The sequence below is a fragment of the Danio rerio genome, chromosome 22, assembly GCF_049306965.1.
Source record: "Danio rerio strain Tuebingen ecotype United States chromosome 22, GRCz12tu, whole genome shotgun sequence".
Taxonomy (NCBI): domain Eukaryota; kingdom Metazoa; phylum Chordata; class Actinopteri; order Cypriniformes; family Danionidae; genus Danio; species Danio rerio.
In genome coordinates, this window is record NC_133197.1 from 10591351 (window position 1) to 10612316 (window position 20966).

At 32.7% G+C, this 20966-nt stretch overlaps 1 protein-coding gene across 1 annotated transcript in view; it reads right to left on the minus strand.

The window, feature by feature from the left end:
• insrb (insulin receptor b) overlaps positions 1-20966 on the minus strand; it is a 125711-nt gene that overhangs the window by 12412 nt on the left and 92333 nt on the right. The window contains exons 3-6 of the mRNA NM_001123229.1: positions 13295-13616; positions 4597-4736; positions 1987-2131; positions 11-213 (exon numbers count right to left, since the gene is read on the minus strand). Coding sequence (NP_001116701.1) covers positions 11-213; positions 1987-2131; positions 4597-4736; positions 13295-13616 — 810 coding nt within the window. The remainder of the gene's footprint in view (positions 1-10; positions 214-1986; positions 2132-4596; positions 4737-13294; positions 13617-20966) is intronic.

Consider the following 20966-nt stretch of genomic DNA (forward strand, 5'->3'; position numbering starts at 1 on the left):
AGACTCTTACAGTAGGACTGGTCTTTCTCATTGCTGATGTCGTTCATCCTGTTCTTGGTGCCGGTGGCTTGTTCCATGCGCAGGATCTCAGACTTGCAGAGTTTGCCGTTTTGGATGAACTTCATTCGGCCTTTGAGGATGGTGAGGTTGTGTTTGTTCCAGTCCCACAGCTGGCGCAGGTTCTGGTTGTCCATCGCGTGGAACGAATAGTTTCTGCAAAAATCAAGAGTGCATAACGTAGATCTATTAGTAGTTCTGATAGATGATGCTTACTGGTCAATTTTTAATTATCGGAACAGTGTTTTCCAGTTTCCAGTCTTTGCAATGGACTTTTATTTTGACAACACACAAACTTTTTTAATTGGGTATATGCTGAGCTAGTGTTGTTCCCATACTTATAAACTTCCGGTGACCGGTTATTGTGTTTTTTTTTTCCATTTTATATGGTTCCTTTTACAGCATCTATGTTGTAATATAATTAAAATACATTCAGTTAAATAAACTTTGGCATTCATTTAGTTGTTCAAGCGTAAAACGAGACAAAAGGCCTTTTACTCGCACTAGCCCGTCAGTATCGGCAGGCTAGCGCAGAAGCTCCATTAAATATACTGGGGTAAAATAAATGCTCAGATTATAAAGACATGGCGGGGGAAATGTAATTTAATTCAGTGCTTCTTGTTCAATCTGAGACCCACTTTATATCGGACATCACTCAGCCAGTGGAGATCGCTGATTTTTAAAGAAAACTGACCTTAAACGCGCAGATTTTTGCATTAACATACAGTTCACTGGAAGCGCTTAACACAGGTTACTACCAAATTAAAAGCCCGATTAGCATGCTTCAGCAAATACCCTATTGAGGGCCTTGACTGCATAATTTTTCCCTATGGCTGATGTTTTAGAAGCTTTATTTTGATGACGTGGGGGATTTTATCTTTTAATTTTGAATCATATATCATATATATTTTTAATAATTAAAGTGACAAATATCTTTATTATTTCAACAAACCAAAAAAACTTATATTAAATGTTTCATGCATAACTGTATAAATTCTTGTTAAAATTTGCCTTAATACCCTTCTTGGAACATAAAAAACTATACCTAATAAAATAAAGGATGTTATAGACATTTATTACACCACTCTCTAGAATGATTCTGATTGGTCAATCACAACATCCAGTGAAGATAAAAGGTCATTTATTTCCCAGATAACAACTGTTTAAACTAATAACACATGTTCGTCCGGGTACTACAATCATTTTGACTTATATCATCTTTGAATATAATTGACGTATATATTTTACTTTCACTTTCCCTTATATGCTTTTCTGTTGTTCTTAACTGTTTGGCGCCATCTAGTGACTGAATAAGGATGATATTAATAATAACCTGAAAGAATACACTTATTAACTAAAAAGCTAGTAAATTTTTTCAACTCAGACCATTTTTTTTGTTTAATTGTTTATTTTAGTGGCAAGTAGCCATATAATAATGGGGTATTAATGTACATCCAACTAGTTTTTCTCACAGTATAAATCCATACATTGTCCCCTAAATAGCTTCTTATAAGAATAAGCCTATTCCTTTGGCAGACGTCTTTAATTTTGAAAGTGTGTGTATAGGACTTTTATATATTGGCTAATTTTGCCAATCCTTTATTTAAAAAATGTGTCAGAAAAAGACTCTTATTTTGACACCCCATATCTTCACCATTATATCGGCTGACTTTGCATTTTCTCTCTCACTGAGCGAACTTTTCTTTTTGGCCCATGTGTTTCATTCTAGCTGTGCATGGGACTGTGATTTTGACTACCAAATTAGCTGGTACTTGCCATTTTTTAATTCATCTATTAAGTAAAACTCTCTTTGCCCAATATTTAGAATTCTTTAAACATTAATTTTAAAGAATAGTAAAGAATGACCTTATAACAGGTTATTTAAAGGAAAATTACAGAAGTTTGGCTCAGCGGTGAGGTCAAACATACCCGCCGTCCAGCGTTTCTCCACGAATGAGATGCAGCTTGCGGAGGAAGGAGAGTGAGACGAGAGCATAGGCCCTTCGGATGGTCAGATATCCTGTGATCTCCTCCAGCTGACCCAGACTGGACTCCAGCTCCGCGGCGATGCTGTCTGTACGACACAAAACAGTGATACACATCTATTAAACCGAGATACACATGTAGTTGAGTTTTGCAGGTATACAATAGGCTAATATGGGAGCGTAAGGCACAAAGTAATGCAGGGTAAAATGTAACAGAGTTTTAAGGTATTTGCTCAAGGTTAACCATGGCATGCTTTAGTGGTTTCACCACAATTTCAGCAGACGTCTTCCTGCCAACCAGTTGATGAGAAACACAGGAGAAACCATTTTTGTAGCATAAAAGTTTTTTTTATAGTCAATATTTTTTTATTTAAAAAAAAATCTGTGAAAATGTGTACGTAACATCTTATATTGTTGTGATCACCGTTTTCTAGGCTAAAAGATGGAACCATTTTGAAAGATGTCAAAAATACACAGTGACTGCAAGCCAGTTTTGAGGAAAACACGACACAGAGGGGTTAGTTGTATCAGGGTGTTACAAAAAAGCCACACACTGTTGGACACCAACTAAACTAACCAAATCATTTTAGAATTTTGAGTGTAATGTTGAGAACTTTATAAAATGTTTTTTTAATTAGAAAATATTTTTAATAGACAAAATTTTTTTTAATTGCTAATACTACAAATAAATGCATTGTATAATAATGGAAAATAATCCAAATAAATCCAAATGTGTTTATCCAATAAATAAATAAACACTGTGCTATGTAGAATAAAAAATAAAATTGAGTTGAGTACTGAGGAAATAAAGCTACTGTTTAAAATAAACTGAATTTGAATTAATTGTGTAAAATCTGCCTTTATAAGCACGTGTTACAACTAACCAACCCTCTGTGTGTTACACCTTGCCCCGCAGGTGGGGTAAATAGTAACATTTATACTCGTGGCACTTCTGGCAATATTGCACAGAAACCATAAGTCTGGCGATCATCAACCAGTGCTCATTTGTAGGAGAGGCTTGTGTGTTGTTGGTAAAAAACAAATGGTTTGTCTAACCCCTTTACTTTGTTCAATATTTGTCCAAAACCAAAAAGTGTTACTTTGTTCCTGCTCTCCCTCTAATTATTTACACTTTTTGGCCAATTTTTTTTTGGACTTGTGTGTTTTCGAACTGAATTTGAATGAGTAGGGGGCGGGGATTATTTTTTTCCCCCCTCCTCTCATCATTCACTTGCAGCAAACCAATGGTTGGAGGGGGCGTGGTCGAGCATATTTCAGCCAACTGACATCATCAGAAAAGGACTGCTGTTCTGGAGCAGAAGCACATGATCAGATTTTGATTGAAGATCAAAAACTTTTTTTTTTTCAGTGGATTTCCTCGCACAGATTAATTGTCCACTTTAAGACTAGCAATATGCACTAATAATATAAACAATGACTACGTTTACATGGACATCAGAAATCGAATTATTTGATTCAATCTAATTAGGAGAATAATAAGTATAAGGTGTTTACATGAGTTCCTTTTTGAGTGTTACTTTCATGATTGTATTTTACATGTTATACCGCATAATTTGATTAACGTCATTGCGTCACCGCGCTATCCGCATTTCCTCCGGAGTTTTTATGTGATTTCAGGAGTTTAATAATTACTCCACATGTCTAAATTCGATTTCTCTTTAGTTCGATTATGACCTTAATCTGATTAAATTAATCAGAAATCGCTGTTAACATGGTTAACTCCAAATCAGAGTCCTGTCTTAATCGCATTAAAAACTAATTATTGGTGTCTATCTAAACGTACTCATTGTCTATTTTGATATTATGCAGACTTCAAATCAAATCAGATCTTTTATGACACCAATTATTGGTTCATACCTAAAAAAAAAACAAACTGATTATTTTAGTTTTTAATTCAATTTATATTGAATGAATTATGGCCAGGCAGTGATATCTGTGTCTTTATTTAAAAAATGTCATCCACATTTAAGAATCTGGGCTATTTGTATTGTAAACTCACAATCCATAGTATTTAGATTACTAATTAAGAATATAACATTTTTTAACTGTAAAAACTACTAAGATCATTATTATCAGGCCCTTTAGGCAATATTTTCTTTTCAATCGGTTACAGAATAAACCATTATTTATTTACCAAATTAACCAAACTTGCCTAACTAAACCAATTAACCCAGTTACATCATTAAATTGCACTTTAATACTAGTGCCTTACAAAATAACTAGCAAAATTGTATGAATTATGTATAGTAAAACTATTATATTTAAAATGTGATCATAAAAATCTTCTCTTAACTTATATAGGAAAATGAATTAAAGCTTCTAAGAGGGGCAAATAATTTCATCTTCAACTGTATTTTATAGACTTTATTCTCGGAAATGCACATAAGCATAATTTTCCATATCAAGGCGATGCCAATATTTTATCGAAGCCACCAATATCCATCAATTTATCAAGAATATTATGCATAACTTTATTTTTTAGATTGTATTTTTTTAATGTAAATACATTAAAAATGAATCAATCTAGACTTACTTCCTCCGCTGATCTTAATGATGAGGCTGCCGTTGAGCACTGTGCATCCCCGCAGCGCCTGAGCGGCCGTGACCGAGTCCACCGTCTGCACTCCTGTACACACTTTAGGACACCGACCGGTGCAGGGCATGCAGGTCAACCTGAAAACACCACAGACATGTGTTTAGTCAAGAGCAATGAGTGATGAAAGCAAGCCTGAAGATGTTCAAAGACGAGCGCTGCCGTACATGCATGCATTCCCAATGATGTCACCGGCTGACATGAGTTTTCATGATCGAAATCACCTGAGGGCCAAACATATTGTTCCCTGTGTGCTGAAATCTCGTTTCACCTGCGCTGCTGTCGTTCATGTGTTTGGATTGATGCCAAAATACGATGGGATGAATCGTGTGCTTCATTTAACCTGTAATTATTTGTTTTATTTGAAATTTTATTACTTTTATTTTGTAATTGGATTATTTATTTTTCTTATTTCACATTTTTTAAAATAAAAATAAACACACAAATGTTTCAACATGGTGTTGAGCCGAAACATTTGTGTATATTTTTATTAAAGAATGTGAATGAGTCATGACCTTTTGAGTTATTCTGTATATATATATATGTATATGTATATGTATATGTATATGTATATATATATATATATGTATATGTATATGTATATATATGTATATATATATATATATATATATATATATATATATATATATATATATATACATACATATATATAAATACATATATATATGTATATATATATATATATATATATATATATATATATATATGTATATGTATATATATATATATATATATGTATATGTATATGTATATATGTATATATATATATATATATATATATATATATATATATATATATATATATATATATTTATTTATATGTATGTATGTATATATATATATATATATATATATATATATATATATATATATATATATATATATATATATATATATGCACTTTTTCCGATATACAGCCATATCGCACTGCCATGAGTGTGATATTGCATTTATACAACAGTTTGACGGCATAATTGTGTATATAAAATCAAAATCAAACACGGAGAGTCTCAAAAACTCTTTTGTATGTGGAACTACTTTCTTCCACATTGGATTCAAATCATAAGCTGACAGTTAAACAGTTGAGCGTGCATCTTTTAAACTTTAGACCTGTAGTGTCTGCTTGTTGCTGGCTATATATATATATATATATATATATATATATATATATATATATATATATATATATATATGTATATATATATTTATGTAAAGCTGTTTTGACACAATCTACATTGTAAAAGCGCTATACAAATACAGGTGAACTGAATTGAATTTATAATTAGTAAAAAAGTACAGTACACATTGGTTGTTTCTGCTTGGTCTCTTCTGCTTGGTAAATGTCTGGAAAGAGACTAATATTTTGACATTAAGAACTTTCTGTTTTAATCTATGTATCTTGAAATATGTGATTTTAAAAAAGATAACCAGTACCTAATATTTCAGTTTGGTTGATATCTTGAGACTTTTATTCTGACAGTGCATGGGACTTTTAACTTTTATAAACATAACATTCATAATTTTTTTCATAATTATCATCAAGAACCTGTTTCAGTTTTTGGTTTAGTCGATATTTAGGAATTAATATCCGATAATAGAGTCTAATTTTGACAATGCAGAATTTTTATTTCAGCTGAAATTTTAAGAATGTGCATAGACTGAAAAACATTTCCAAGTCTTTCTAAATCAGCCTATATTTTAATAGTCTGCATAGACTGTTTTGTTTTTCTAGCTCAAACTGTATTTGAGCTTAAGCTTTTACATGTTGACTATAAATAAAAAAAGCAAACAACTATCCAGTCTAGGCAGATAATAAATAATTCTGAATGCCGGTTTATATACGTGTCGAAACAAAACATTCCCTGTCAAATCAAAAAAGTCATCTATATTTTTCTCTGAAGACGTTTTAATTTTTGAAAAAGATCAACAACGACTAATAAGCTTTTATGTTTAGCTTAGTGTTGAAACACAATATTGGACCATAATACAGCACAATATTTTTCATTTTACCCAGATATCACATCATTTTTAAAAAAAAAAAATTTTTTATTTAATTTTGGCATTTTAGCTGATATTTAGCATATTTTAATTATCAGCATAGAATGGTACGTTTTTAGGTTCGGTTTTCGTAATCTTTTTGTTTTTTATTTTTTAATTTGTTTTTAAAAAGATCAACATCGAATGATAAGCTTTTATGTTTAGCAGATATCACATGATTTTTAAGAGTGTCCTTTTTAAAAGTTAATTTAATTTTTGCATTTTAGCTTATATTTGCCTTGTTTTGATTGTCGGCATAGATTGATATGTTTTTTCTGTAAGTATTTTTTTTTTGGTTCTTGTAATTGTTTTTAAAAAGATCAACATCGACTGACAAGCTTTTTTGTTTAGCAGAAGTGTTAGAATATAATATCGGAGCATAATAGACCACAATATTTTTAATTTTACCTTGATATCACTATTTTTATGCGTGTCTTTTTATTTAATTTCGGCACTTTGGATGATATTTGGCAGATTTTAACTATTGGCTAAGATTCGGTACATTTATTTTTTGGGTTTGTTTTTTTGTTTTGTTTTTTATTTAGCTTTTCGTTTTAGAAAGATCAACATCAACTGATCAGCTTTTATCTTTAGTGTTGGAACACAATATTGGAGCATATATGGAGCACATTTTTTTTATTATTCAGATATCACATGATTTGTAATTTAATTAATTAATTAATTACATTTTGGCTGATATTTGCCATATTTTAATTATCAGCATAGACTGGTAAGTTTTTTCGGTTTCATTTCAGTAAGTTCTTTTGATTTTGTTTTTAATTTTGTCCAATATTTGTCATTTTATGTAATAATCAGCTGTAAGTTTGACTGATTGAGAATCACGTCGGCTGCCGTTCGCATGAATTCCCCATGATGTCACCAGCTGGCATGACTAGTCACACTTGCTGTGGGCTGTGGGCCAAGCATATTGTTCCCTGTGTGCTGAAATCTCATTTCACCTGCGCCGCTGTCATTGATGTGTTTGGATCGATCCCAAAAATATGGTGTAACGGATCGCGCATTCATTCAAACTGCAACGCAGCGATCCATTTGAATGGAAAGAGTCATCGAGGGCAAACTCGAAAACACAATCACACCCAGACAAAACAGCACCGATAGTCCTGCTGCGCCCTTGAAGTGTGCAAACTCCACATCACAGCAAACACAAGGCCCTTTTGACGCAAGAATCTGCAATTATGCTGAAAGAGGGAAGAAATAACGGTAGAAGAGGAGTCAGATTTAATTTGATTGCTTAATTGAATCACTTTCCAACCAAATTAGAGAATACCATTGTGTAATCACTCTTAAACCTTGCTAAAATGCTGCACAGGCTAGGAGGGAAATTTACGCACAGCTCTCATATTTTACTCTTCCTCTCGTATTTAATAATAAAAACAAACACAAAAAACATTATCCTCATCAATTACAGTATAGACGCCCCAAAAAGTAATTGAGTTTAATAATAGTTTAGACACACACACACATACAAAATCAGACGCGGTGAGGAATTAAACACAATTTTTCCCATATTTTTACATTTTCACAAAAGTTATTTGAAACATTGAAGCAGATACTAGTCATGCTGTATGTTTTATTAAATACACAGATATTAATTGGCTTATTAAGGTTTTCAAATGTAATTTATTTATGAATCAAACGCTTTATCTCAGGTTAAGGTTTATTGATTTGGGAATTTTATCAGTCATCATTAATAACGGTTGTGGGGTTTACTTTTGGTAGATTTTAAGGGGTTATTCACACTGGGTTATTTCATAAATTCTTGTCTAAACCAGATAGCAATCTGATTGTAAAAAGTGCAGGTCTAAATGCCCTCAGAACGCATTTAAGACCGTTATAAAACACAAGAGAGAGTGCAGGTACAAAGCCTGAATATGAAACATTTGTATGAAAAACATTTAGCCTGAATATCATCATTTGTATGCAGTAAGATATATAATAATAATAATACACAATAAATAACAATAATAAATAATAATATAAAAAATTATATAATAATAATAATAATAATTATTATTATTATTATAAATAAAATTAATTATATAAATAATAATAATAATAATTATTATTATTATTATTATTATAAATAAAATTAATTTTATAAATAATAATAATAATAACAATAATAATATATAATAATTTAAAATAATATATTAAAATGCATTGTATTTGACACGTTATCGATGTAATCTAGCTAAATTTGCATATAGCTCCCGGAATTGGAATCATATCCATTTTGCCAAATGTGGGTAAATATGGTGCTCATGTTGCCAAATGTGGCTAAATACAGCCATTATGACAGACCAGATAGCTATCCAATCAGAGAAATGCATGAAGTGACTAGGAGTCTCATTTATAAACAACATGGCATACGCACGTTTTCACCATCGTTTTGTGCGTACGACACGTTGTTTTGCATTTCCCATGCAAACGTTCAACAAACAGACTTTTATAACATTAAACTTAAATATTGACTCAATCAAACCATTTTAAATCATCATATGAGCCGTAATTATTAATAATGTATATACGTTTCATGTAATGTATTTTGACATACGCTGACTTTTAGGAAGCTTTCTATGCAAAGTTACAATAAAATAATAAGAAAAAATAGTCATAAGCAGTCCAACATTGAATTTGTACGTGTACATTTCTGCAAATTTTTAGCCCATCATCAAGTCGATCCATTTACTTTTACTCATTCATTTTCTTGTTGGCTTAGTCCCTTTATTTATGCGGGGTCGCCACAGCGGAATAAACCGCCAACTTATCCAGCACATTTTTACGCAGCAGATGCCCTTCCAGCCGCAACCCATCTCTGGGAACATTTACTTTAGTTTTTATATGAATTTCAGTAATGTTATTGACTAATATGCAAATGTTTATATTAATTGTACGATACCACTTGGATCAGCGTGTAAATCGAAAGTTTGACCTCCGCAAAGCAGCGACAAGTTTTTTATGCGCTTCATCCATGCTTTCGGAGTCAGATGTAATCTCTGTAGTCGAGTTTTTTTGCCTTTTGCTTTGCTGGTTTAGGAGACATGTTGAGCAGTGTTCAGTCAGTAAGCTAAGATCGAATGTTAAATAAAACCGGGATAAACTTAGGATTTTTAAAATATATTAACTTTTAACTTGTGCGTCTCCTCAGCAAGGCGTCATGATCGAGAGTCCAAATGTGTATTATTTACAATATAGTTTATGTTGTGTAATATTTTGAGAATTTTAGTAGACATATTATATGAGAGACTTGCTTTGTTTATCAAACAAGTGGATCAAAACGGATTTGCGTTGTAAAACCTAAATAAAAGTTAAAAATTTATTATTTTTTATTTAACGATTTACGTTTTAGTTGCTTTATACTTAAATCTCCGCACTTAAAGGACAAAAAATGCCCAAAGAGTCTGTCTGGCCCTGGTCATAGGTAATAAATGATACCCCCAAGTGAAAACAGGCCCTAAGAATCACTTTTAAAAGAGTCTTTTTGGTCAGAATTGCTTGTTATTCTCTTAGTTTAGGAATAAATTCCACTCTGTAATTCCTCTTCCAGGTTTGGACAGCTAATTTTTATATTTTAACCCCTTCTTACGACATTCCCTTCCTGCTGATTTGGTTTCCCCCAGCTTCTTGTCCTCACTTGGAGAATAACAGGCCTCAGAACGGTTGGGGGTGCGCGGTTACGAAAGGGGACTTACTGCCGCATGACTTCCTTCCACAAAGGGCGAAAAGGTGGCCGGACGAGAAAAACAAGCCAATGACGTCACTTCAAAACAAAATTCCTGGAAAACCGAGATCCCATCAAGCTTCCACGACTGCAGCAGCGCTCCGCATGGAGACAAAGGAATCAAAAGGCCACCTTTCTAAAGACCCCAGCCAACGTGAACAAAGGCGTCCATTGTTCCCGTTCGCGGTGTTAATTCCCTGTTTATTTGTGCGTTAATAATTCCCACACATGAAGCTGGACGTGCAAACCAGCGTGTGCGTGAGCTTCCGGACATTCCCGGATGGTCAAAAAACAGGGGTCGCTTTCCGACACGCAATGTTGTTTTGGTTGGACTCATTAGACTCCTGCTTAGCTTGACAAATTCAGCAGGACGGCGAATGAGTCGCTCGGAATAATCAGGGTGGCATTTTAGCGCTCTAAACACTTGACACCGGCCATTCTCATCTGCTCATTTTCAATTTGCAGAAAAACGCTAAACAATGTTATGACACTTCCAGAGCAGCTTTATATTCTCCTGCTCCAGTTGAGCGTGACGAGCGGCTCGTTAATTTGATCAACGGTAATAAACAAATCACAGCATTCCACAGGAAATGCTACTTCATATCGGCGACACAGAGTTCATCCTTTATATCAGGGTATCTACAGGTTTCTGAGAGTTATTGCCCAGCAAACATATTTTGTTTTTAAACGATGTCTAATAAAGGTCTAATAGACGTCTAAACATAGTCATCTTAGTTAAAACAAGGCCAAATTTGGACTGTCAGTAAAAAATCTAATAGACGTCTAAGAATAGGCCAAAACTAGACTAGTCATCAAATAAACAGAAATGAATGACTACACATATAAAGTCTGTCTAATCTGTCTATTTGAAGACTAGTCTAGTTTTGAGCTATTCCTAGATGTCTATTAGATATTCGATGACTTTTTTTAGCCAAGCTGTCTACATTTAGATGTCTTATTGATGTCTATTAAACACAAAATTGTTTGCTGGGTATTATCATTTTGAATTTGACGAAAAGACTAAATGACGTTCTGATGCTTCCAGAACAGTTCTATCTTCCTCCAGTCAAGTTAACTAGCCAATAATATCCAGCTGCAGACCTGCAGACCCACACACGTTTCAGGACACACTATCCAGGCCACACAATCTAGGCAGGGGCAAACCATATATGGTTACAACGGATGTTAATGTTATTATGACTTTATGGACTTCGTCATCAATGTATTTCTATATATGCTGTTACTAAATAGTGTACACAATAGACAAAAGTGTATACTATGGCGAATGGGGAACGTTGTTTTGGATCGCCATTCAATATAATAGACTGAACAGTTTTCTATCAGGCAATATAGATGATCAGTCATTATTTATCTGAGTCAATATAGCAGATACTCATTTGCTGGCTTTATATCTGCATATGTAATAAAATCTTTTGCATTTAATGAATATATAACACTATATTAATATTTTACTCAAGCGACTGAATAGTATTTATTTGCTTAATAAAATAATGGTCATAAGTGTTTTAACTTATTATTTGTATTTACATAAATTGAGTATCAAATCAGCACAGATGTTAAAATGATCATTACAATATAATACAGAAATAACGACTAAAATGGGAAATCCCTCAACTGTTCACGGTCTATTGAATGGCAATCACAGCATAGACGGTCTCGATCGCCATATTTGTGAAATACATTAGGTAGCAATAGTGCTCCCAAGGAGTTAGTCGTCATTAAACAAGAAAAATAGAAGAAGACTGATCGGTCGTTAACCATATATGGACCGCCCCTGCCTAAATTGTGTGTTCTGCATTGTGTGTCCTCAATAGTTTGCAGGTCTGCAGCTGGATATATCTCCAACAAGTGGATTGTTCATATTCCAAATGACCAAAAACATATTAGGAACTGCAACTTCATGCATATATAACCCACCGGTCCTACTACACCCACGTGGTCTGAGCTGGGATCAAATCGGCGATTCTTTGCATGGGAGTCGCTCCAACAAGGAGGCTAAAGACCAGGGGTCACCAACCCTGTTCCTGGAGAGCTACCTTCCTGCAGATTTTAGCTGCAACCCTGACCAAACACACCTGTTTGTAATTATCAAGTGCTGCTTTAGGTACTATTAATTGGATCAGGTGTGTTTGATCAGGATTGGGACTGAATTCTCCAGGAAGGTAGCTCTCCAGGAACAGGGTTGGTGACCCCTGCTAAAGACCATGGTCTCTAGCATCTGTCACTAGAGCACCTGTGAGGTCAGAGGAGTGAGGTGTATCTGCACAGCTCTTCGCTAGATGGCCTCCGTTACACTCACCCCCTAAACCTCACTCCCATTCCGGACGAGCCCCCACGTCTAACCCACCAGTCCTACTGTACCCATCCCGGTCTGAGTTAGGATCAAACCGGCAATTCTTTGCATGGTAGTCGGTTGCTCTAACAAGAAGGCTAAAGACCATGACCTCTAGCACTTGAGGCTAGAGCACCTTTAGATCTCAGAAGAGTGAGGTTTACCTGCATAGAAACTCGCTAGCTGGCCTCTGTTACACTAACCCCCTAAACCTCACTCCCATCCCGGACGAGCCCTTAAATTTAACCCACCGGTCCTACTGTACCCAACCCGGTCTGAGCTAAGATCGAACCGGCAATTCTTTGCATGGGAGTCGGTTGCTCTGACAAGTAGGGCTAAAGACCATGACCTCTAGCATCTTATGCTAGAGCACCTTTAGATCTCAGAGGAGTGAGGGTTACCTGTATAGCACTTCACTAGCTGGCCTCTGTTACACATGAAAAATGGCATTTCTTTATTTTGTTGAGGAGAAAATTGATACGTACGAGGTGGAGTTGACGGTGGTGTATCCGGACGGGCATTCTGGGATGCAGGCCCCGTTGTGGATGACGTATGCGTGACAGTCTCCGCTCTTGTCCTTACACTGGTTGTGCAGGTCCTGGCAGAACTGAAGGGACACGCAGCGCCAGCTCTTAAAGGTGTAGTATCCTGGCGGACAGCGGTCCACGCACGCCTCGCCGTACAGGAAGTTGCGGCAGGCCACGCATTTGGTGGAGTTCCCCGGCACAGAGCAGCCACCCAGACACTGCTCGTGACAGCACTCCTTATGGGACGTACAGGCTCCGTGGACACATTCAGAAGGACAAACTGAAGGAAAAAAAAGGAAATATTGTTAGATTGTCAATGAAATAGGCAGAATAATACAGGCGAACAATGTAAATACGTCTTAGAGTTACGTCTCCCGCACTCTTCATTGTGTGTTGTACACTCGGGTAGGATGATGTGCTCTGTCCACTTGCAGGTTCAAGCATTAGCATATCTGTTTCTAAATCCATTCTAGGTTTACTACATTTGTAAAAAACATGTCTTCAGCTAGGCGACACTGTGGCTCAGTGGTTAGCACTGTAAAAGGACCAAGCCAAAAGAAATTGAATCAATGAATGAATGATGATTGTCTCCAGCAAAAGCCTTCGGTCTCAGAATATAGTTTATTGTCTGTACCTGTGGTATACTGAAACTTAAAGGCTTTTAAACATGCAGCACCTCTTGCATGAAAACAAAGTTGCAGTTTGAAGAGTTGGTTTCACTACATACTTTGAATGATTAAGGATGAATTTTTCTGAAATCTCATTTAAACGTGCAGAACAATCAGCAAACACAATTTCAGTTACGCTTTGTTGTCAAATTATATATATATATATATATATATATATATATATATATATATATATATATATATATATATATATATATATATATTATACTCTTATATTTAATTAGGAGTCTAATGTCTAGCAGGTCTAATTCATTTAAATAACAAAACAATCTCACTTTATTAAAAATGTTACAAAAATGACACATTTTCATTAATGACACGTTTCATTAGAAATGCCAGTTGTTTTTGGACAACTAAATTGTCAAATTAAAGTACTGAAGTCCAAATTGAAAATAATTTACTCATAAAATCATTTGCTTTATTTCCAACCTATTTTAAAGTTTTCGTTGAACACAAAATAATAATAAATAAAAAAATTGACTATTATGTCAACAAATAAAAAAATGTAAAATAATGTTTTAAAAATGGCTTCATCCAAGAAATTTCTGATTAATTTTTCAGAAAAGCCAACAAATTGGCTCATGTTTAAAGACAAAAACACAACATTTCCAAAAGGGCTAATAAGTTTGTGATTATTAATACAGGCAACTATTTACGTCTTTTTTTGGCTTTTGAACTGAACAAAATAGTCAAATTGTGGTACAGATAATCCAAAAATGAAAATGATTCACTCGTGAAATCATTTACTTTTGTTCCAACTTGTTGTCTTTAGGATCACAAAATAATCAAAAATTCTAAACTTTCACTCTAATATGTCAACAAAAACCCCAAAGATTTTTAAAAATGGCTTCATCCAAGAAAACTCTGATCAATTTTTCAGAAATCCATACAAATTTGCCCATATTTAAAGGCAAAAACCTGCACACTTTAACACAACATTTTCAAAATTGCAAATAAGTTACACTCAACTTTTTGTTTTTTTTTTTGGACTGAACTAAATAGTCAAACTAAGATCATCCAAAAATCATTTAAATCATGTTTAAGATTTTTTGCTGAACACAAAAGAAACAATTCTGAACAATTCTGGTAACCGAGCGGTTGAACCAATATTTCTGATGTCAAAATCTGAACAGAAATGACCAAACTGTGTGGTAAACTTTGATTTTAACAACACGTATCAATCCTGACATCGCGTCTAAGAAATCAGCTGTGATAAAATCATGGCTAATCTGCAGGCGGAGGCAATCTGAGGTCATCGCTGTGTGCCTTTCATCAGGCAGGAAGGAAGTGATTCAGAGTGCTTGGCCATCTGGAAGTGGAGGCCTGCGCGCGGCCGAGTGTGAGAAGAAAACCAATGCTAGCGGTCTGTAAGTCATCGTCCTCGTCTCACACTCACGCTGGCCGCCCGCTAGACCACAACAAAGACACTACGCCTTCCAGAAACATGGAGAGATGAGCATTCTGCAGGAAAACAGGAAGCATTCTGGGTAGAGCATGCAGAATCGTATGGAATAAACAGGAAGACAACAGTTTAAAGAATGCTGAGTTTGAACTGAGCAGCCTAGTAGCACTTTATTTACTAGTGAATGTTTATTTCGAAATAATACAATTAAACATGGAATACAAAAATGATTGAAATTAATAAGAAAATCCATACTGTGCATTGTTTTGAATGTTTCTAACACTAGAACTACTGAGGCCAAAATTCGGGACATTGTAACCTGCAGAACCTGGGTAGCTTAAAAAAAAAAAAAAAAGTATTCAGGTACTACTAGTGTTAAGACTGAATTATACTTTTGCCTGGCTTCATGTCGCAGACCTCCACTAAGTATGTGCGTTCATCGCAAAACGGACGAGGCTTTTTCACTTTTTATGCGTTCGCCTTTGAGATTTTTTGAAACGACAGGGTACAGTCAAAAGAAATCAACCGTTAAATCAGACGGATAAAGTAGGACGTTTACGGAATTACGTCATATCATTAATATGATTACATTTTTTAAAAACTATTTTCATAAATTATTTTAATGAAAAATAATTCCAAAATTTTTTTTTAAATCAAACTTTGATTAAAACATGTAATTATTATTACATTATCTTTGAGGCAAATGGCAAACCATTACTAATAGTGTACATTGCAGCCAGTCATTTCGTCCTCTCGGAGTATACAATGGTCCCTCGTTATTCGCAGGGGTTATGTTCGAAAAAAACCCTGCAACAGGCGAAATCTGAAAAGTAATCCCCTTTATTTTTGTAAATATAAAGCCCAGCCCTCTACTTAATATTCTGTTTTAGTCGGAAGTACATCAACATACTAAAACAAAAAGTCCCAGCAACTTCCGGTAAATGTTAATAAATAAATAAATAAATAAAATAAAAATGAAAAAAAAAATTAAATGTACTATAGTACTCTGATTTTTCCTAAATGTGTAAATATTTAGTTGTAACATTATTTTATTTAAATTACACAACACAAAATAGTTCTTAGCATTTCTACCATGAATGTCCATAATGCTCAAATTACATAATGCTCAAGTACACATTTCAGCATTCTCTACATTTTTGTGTGCCTCTTTGCTTATCAACTTTATGCTAACAAAAACAAATTTCGGATTTCAAAAACCATGACTTTACTTCAGAAATGTCTAAATTAAATTAAGTTTTTGAAAAGAAATAAGGAATAGAGAAAAATTATATTTTGTATTTTCTTTTACTTGCTTTTAAATTTCTGTTTATGCAAAGCACTTTGAATTATTTAAATGATTTTATTGTTTGAAATACTATTGTGTATGAAATGTGCTATATAAATAAACCTGCCTTGCTTAAATTTCCACTCTAGGAACTGGTACGCAATTATATGCAAAATTGCAAATAAAAGATTGCATATTTAGTGTAACGTCTTCATAAAATATGACCAGAGACATCTTAAATCTTAATTCTAAAATCACAATAGAATGTAAGATGTGACAAAAATTCAATTAGATACAGAATGATTGTATGATAATTTCAGTAGTTACAGAATTCAATTGATTCCGGTGTTAAAAGAATAATTTTACACACTATTAGTAGGCAGTATTTAACACTATTAAATAACTTGATACATTAAATATAGAAAAAAATAATCCAATAACTAAAGAAAACAGTAAAAATTATTGAAATAGCATCTAGCTGGCTTTAAAAAGAAAGTAGTAATTACTAGCATTTTATGTAAACCATCATTGTTTTTTTTTTTAAGCCAACCTACAAAAAACTTTGAACAAGGGTTAAAATAATTGTGACTAAATATAACAACCTATGTAAGAAATGTATAAAATGAAATAACTATGCATTATTTACTTTTTCAAATAGTAGAAATAATTAGTTTTTATAAAAATATATATCTAATATTAATTAATTTACTATTAGTTAATATTATAATTATTTATAATTTTTATAGTTAATAATATTTATTACCTAATTTAAAACATACTGTATAACTTATACATCACACACATACACCTTTTAAGCTAAAATTTAACAGGAATATTATATTCGTATTGAATTGGATGTTAAATTTACTATTCACATTTCTAAATATCATTATATAGCTGCTTGTAAACAAATAGTAACAACGATCTCAACCTGCTGCGAATACTGTAACATAAAATAATTCAATGTGACTGGTTAAGGGTGTCATTCTACATAATCTGTCCAACAATATTTAAGTTCATTTTTTTTAAAAAAGTCCAAATTCTAATAAAAAAAAACCCCAGTTTTTCTCTTTCCTCCAAGCCCCGACCATGTTTACACACTCAGTTCACAGACTCCCGATCCAGTCTGATCACTCCGCTCCGTGTTTTGAGATCAGCCTCAGATCCGCCCTCACCCTTAACCAATGTTTTTGCCGTCCGTGGAAGGCAGCCATTCAATGGCCTCTTCCAGCAGCGGGAGCGGATCCGCCCAGCGTTAACCCTCGCTGCGCCGCAGACAGGCAGCAGACGGACAGACACAGGCAGGAGCGAGCATGCAGACGCTCCCAGCATTCCTCACATACAGCAGCGATGGCGGACGGAGGAACCCTGAACACCCTCAACCCCTCCTCCAGCCTCCCTGAGGATCAGCACGCATCCTCACTACTACTTCATTCATGAGCTTTGTGTGCTGTCTGAAGACTCCGTGTTTGTGTGCATGTGCTTGAAATGCTTACTCGATTGTTGTTTTCTGCAAGCATATGACGCACCGGGAAACAAATATGTATTAATATTAACAAATATACGACAGAAACTCATATATATTGCAAAAAATGGTATATATATATATATATATATATATATATATATATATATATATATATATATATATATATATATATATATATATATATAATGTTTTAATAATTTTTTAACTAAGCTGGGTAGTATCAATTTTAATATATATGAAATTTTCAAATATCAATTTTAATGATACATTTTAATCAGATTTAATCATTTTGGTGTCTAGTTTTAAGAAATTAATGATGTCAACATGGATTTTAATAGTATTTTTGACCTATTAACTTAAGATTCTGACGGTTTGATAACCTTGGATATAAATATCACGGTTTCACGACATCACAGTATTGAGATTACTGCTCTAAAATATATTATTTTTAAATGTCTGGGTAAAAAAACAAAACCTTTAAACACAATATATTTTAATTTGGGAATTATTTATATCATTTAAATATTTTGCAGTAGTAAACATGTCGGGCTAAACATTTCTAAAGAATCATTGACTTCTGCTGTCTTCATTTGTTTCAAAAACAGATTTTGTTTACAATTTAAAACACCTTTGGAGATCTTTTCTACTAAAGATACTGTTGTCTTTAAAACAAAACAAAAAAAAGGTCCCACTTTATATTAAGTGTCCTTAACTACTATGTACTTGCATCAAAAAATAAATACAATGTACTTACTGTGTTCATAATGTATTTGAGAACACTTGCGGTGCTCTTGAGTTGGTTTGGTGGTATGGGTAGGTTTAAGGTGTAAGGGGTGATCAACAGTGTATTTACAAATGTAATTGCAGAAGTTAAATACAGAAGTAATTACATACAGGTATTTAATCAAGCATGCATACACAATAAATACATGTATTTACACAGTAAGTACATTGTAACAAACTATTAATTCCTGTGTAAGAACATATTAGTTAAGGCCACTTAATATAAAGTGAGACCAAAAAAAAAAAAGAAAAAATCGTAATGATACCTTAGGAATGGTATAGCAGAAAATATTGACGGTTTTAAAACCTTGACTTTACCAAACCACGGTATACCTTGAACATGGTTATCGTCCCATGCCTAATGGGGTTATTTATTTAATTTTTAAATTTCAACAGTCAACTAATTTAACTGACACAGAAGAGCTGTAATATTATGTTTATTTGAGCTGTAACGCAATAATGTTTTTATTTTTTTATCAAATTACCTCTCCTTGTCGTGTTTTTAATATCCGTTTACCAGCACTCTTAGTTATTGATGATGCAAACGCGCACTTCATAGCCAATCTATCTTAAACGGATAAAAATGCTTAAGTATCTGGAACTTAAAATGTATTAGAAATAAAGCATTGTCTATATTTTTGAAAACTGCATGTTATTTATTTACACAGCCATACTTATATAATTAATAGTAGTAGTCGCAAAAGTAATGGAAAAAAAGACATTTAATCAAAATAACCCACTACATTGTGCTATAATACACTATAGTTGGGTTATATGTTGGGGGCATTTTTAACCCAAGGATTTTAACTGTGTACACATAAATAAAACTTTAAATAATAATCTACAATTATACAAATTAATAATAATAATAACAATCATGTTATTCTTATTGTTTATAGTAATGTATTATGATATTATTGAGTGTATATAGTAATGTATAAATTAATGATATATTTAATTCAGTTTCATTATATCACTAGAAATAAGTAAACAGTTAAACTTAATGTACTATTATTAATATTTATTTATTAGTTTAATAAGCAACCTTAGTGTATTTTTCATTACATAGCTATATACACACACTCATAAATAATAGTTTAACAGTAAATCTATAAATATAAAATTAATAATAATAATATTAATAATAATGTCATTATTAATTTCATAGTAATTTACTTTGACATTATGATAATATAAAAATGAATGTTATATTAAATTCAGTATCATTATATCGCTAGAAATTAGTAAATAATTGAACTTATAATGTATTATTATGATTTCACAGTGATGGGTTGCAGCTGGAAGGCCATCCGCTGTGTATATAAACATATGCTGGATAAGTTGGAGGTTCATACCGCAGTGGTGATCTCAGATTAATAAAGGGACTACGTCGAAAATGAATGAATAAATGTATTAATATTATTATTATTATTTATTTAATAATAAGCAAACTAAGTGTATTTATCATTACATAACCATATATACACATAAATAATTTAAATAGTAATCTACAATTCTAAAAATTATAATTATTCATAGTAATGTACTATGATATCATGAGTATATACTAATTAAAAAATTTGTTGCATTCAATTCAGTTTCATTATATCACTAGCAATAAGTGAATACTTAAATTTATAATCTATTATTATTATTTAATAATAAGTTGAAACCGATTGTATTTATTGTTACATGGTTATATACACACATAAATAAGAATTGAAATAGTAATTTATAATTATAAAAATTATTAATTATAATAATAATAATCATGCCATTACTACTGTTCATAGTAATGTACTATAATATTATGAGTATATAGTAATATAAAATTAATGTTTATTATTTATTTGATAATAAGCAAATTAAGTGTATTTATCATAGTTATACATACACATAAATAGTAATCTAAAATTATAAAAATTGATATTAATATTAATAATAATAACAGTTATGTAATTATTATTGTTCATAGTAATTTA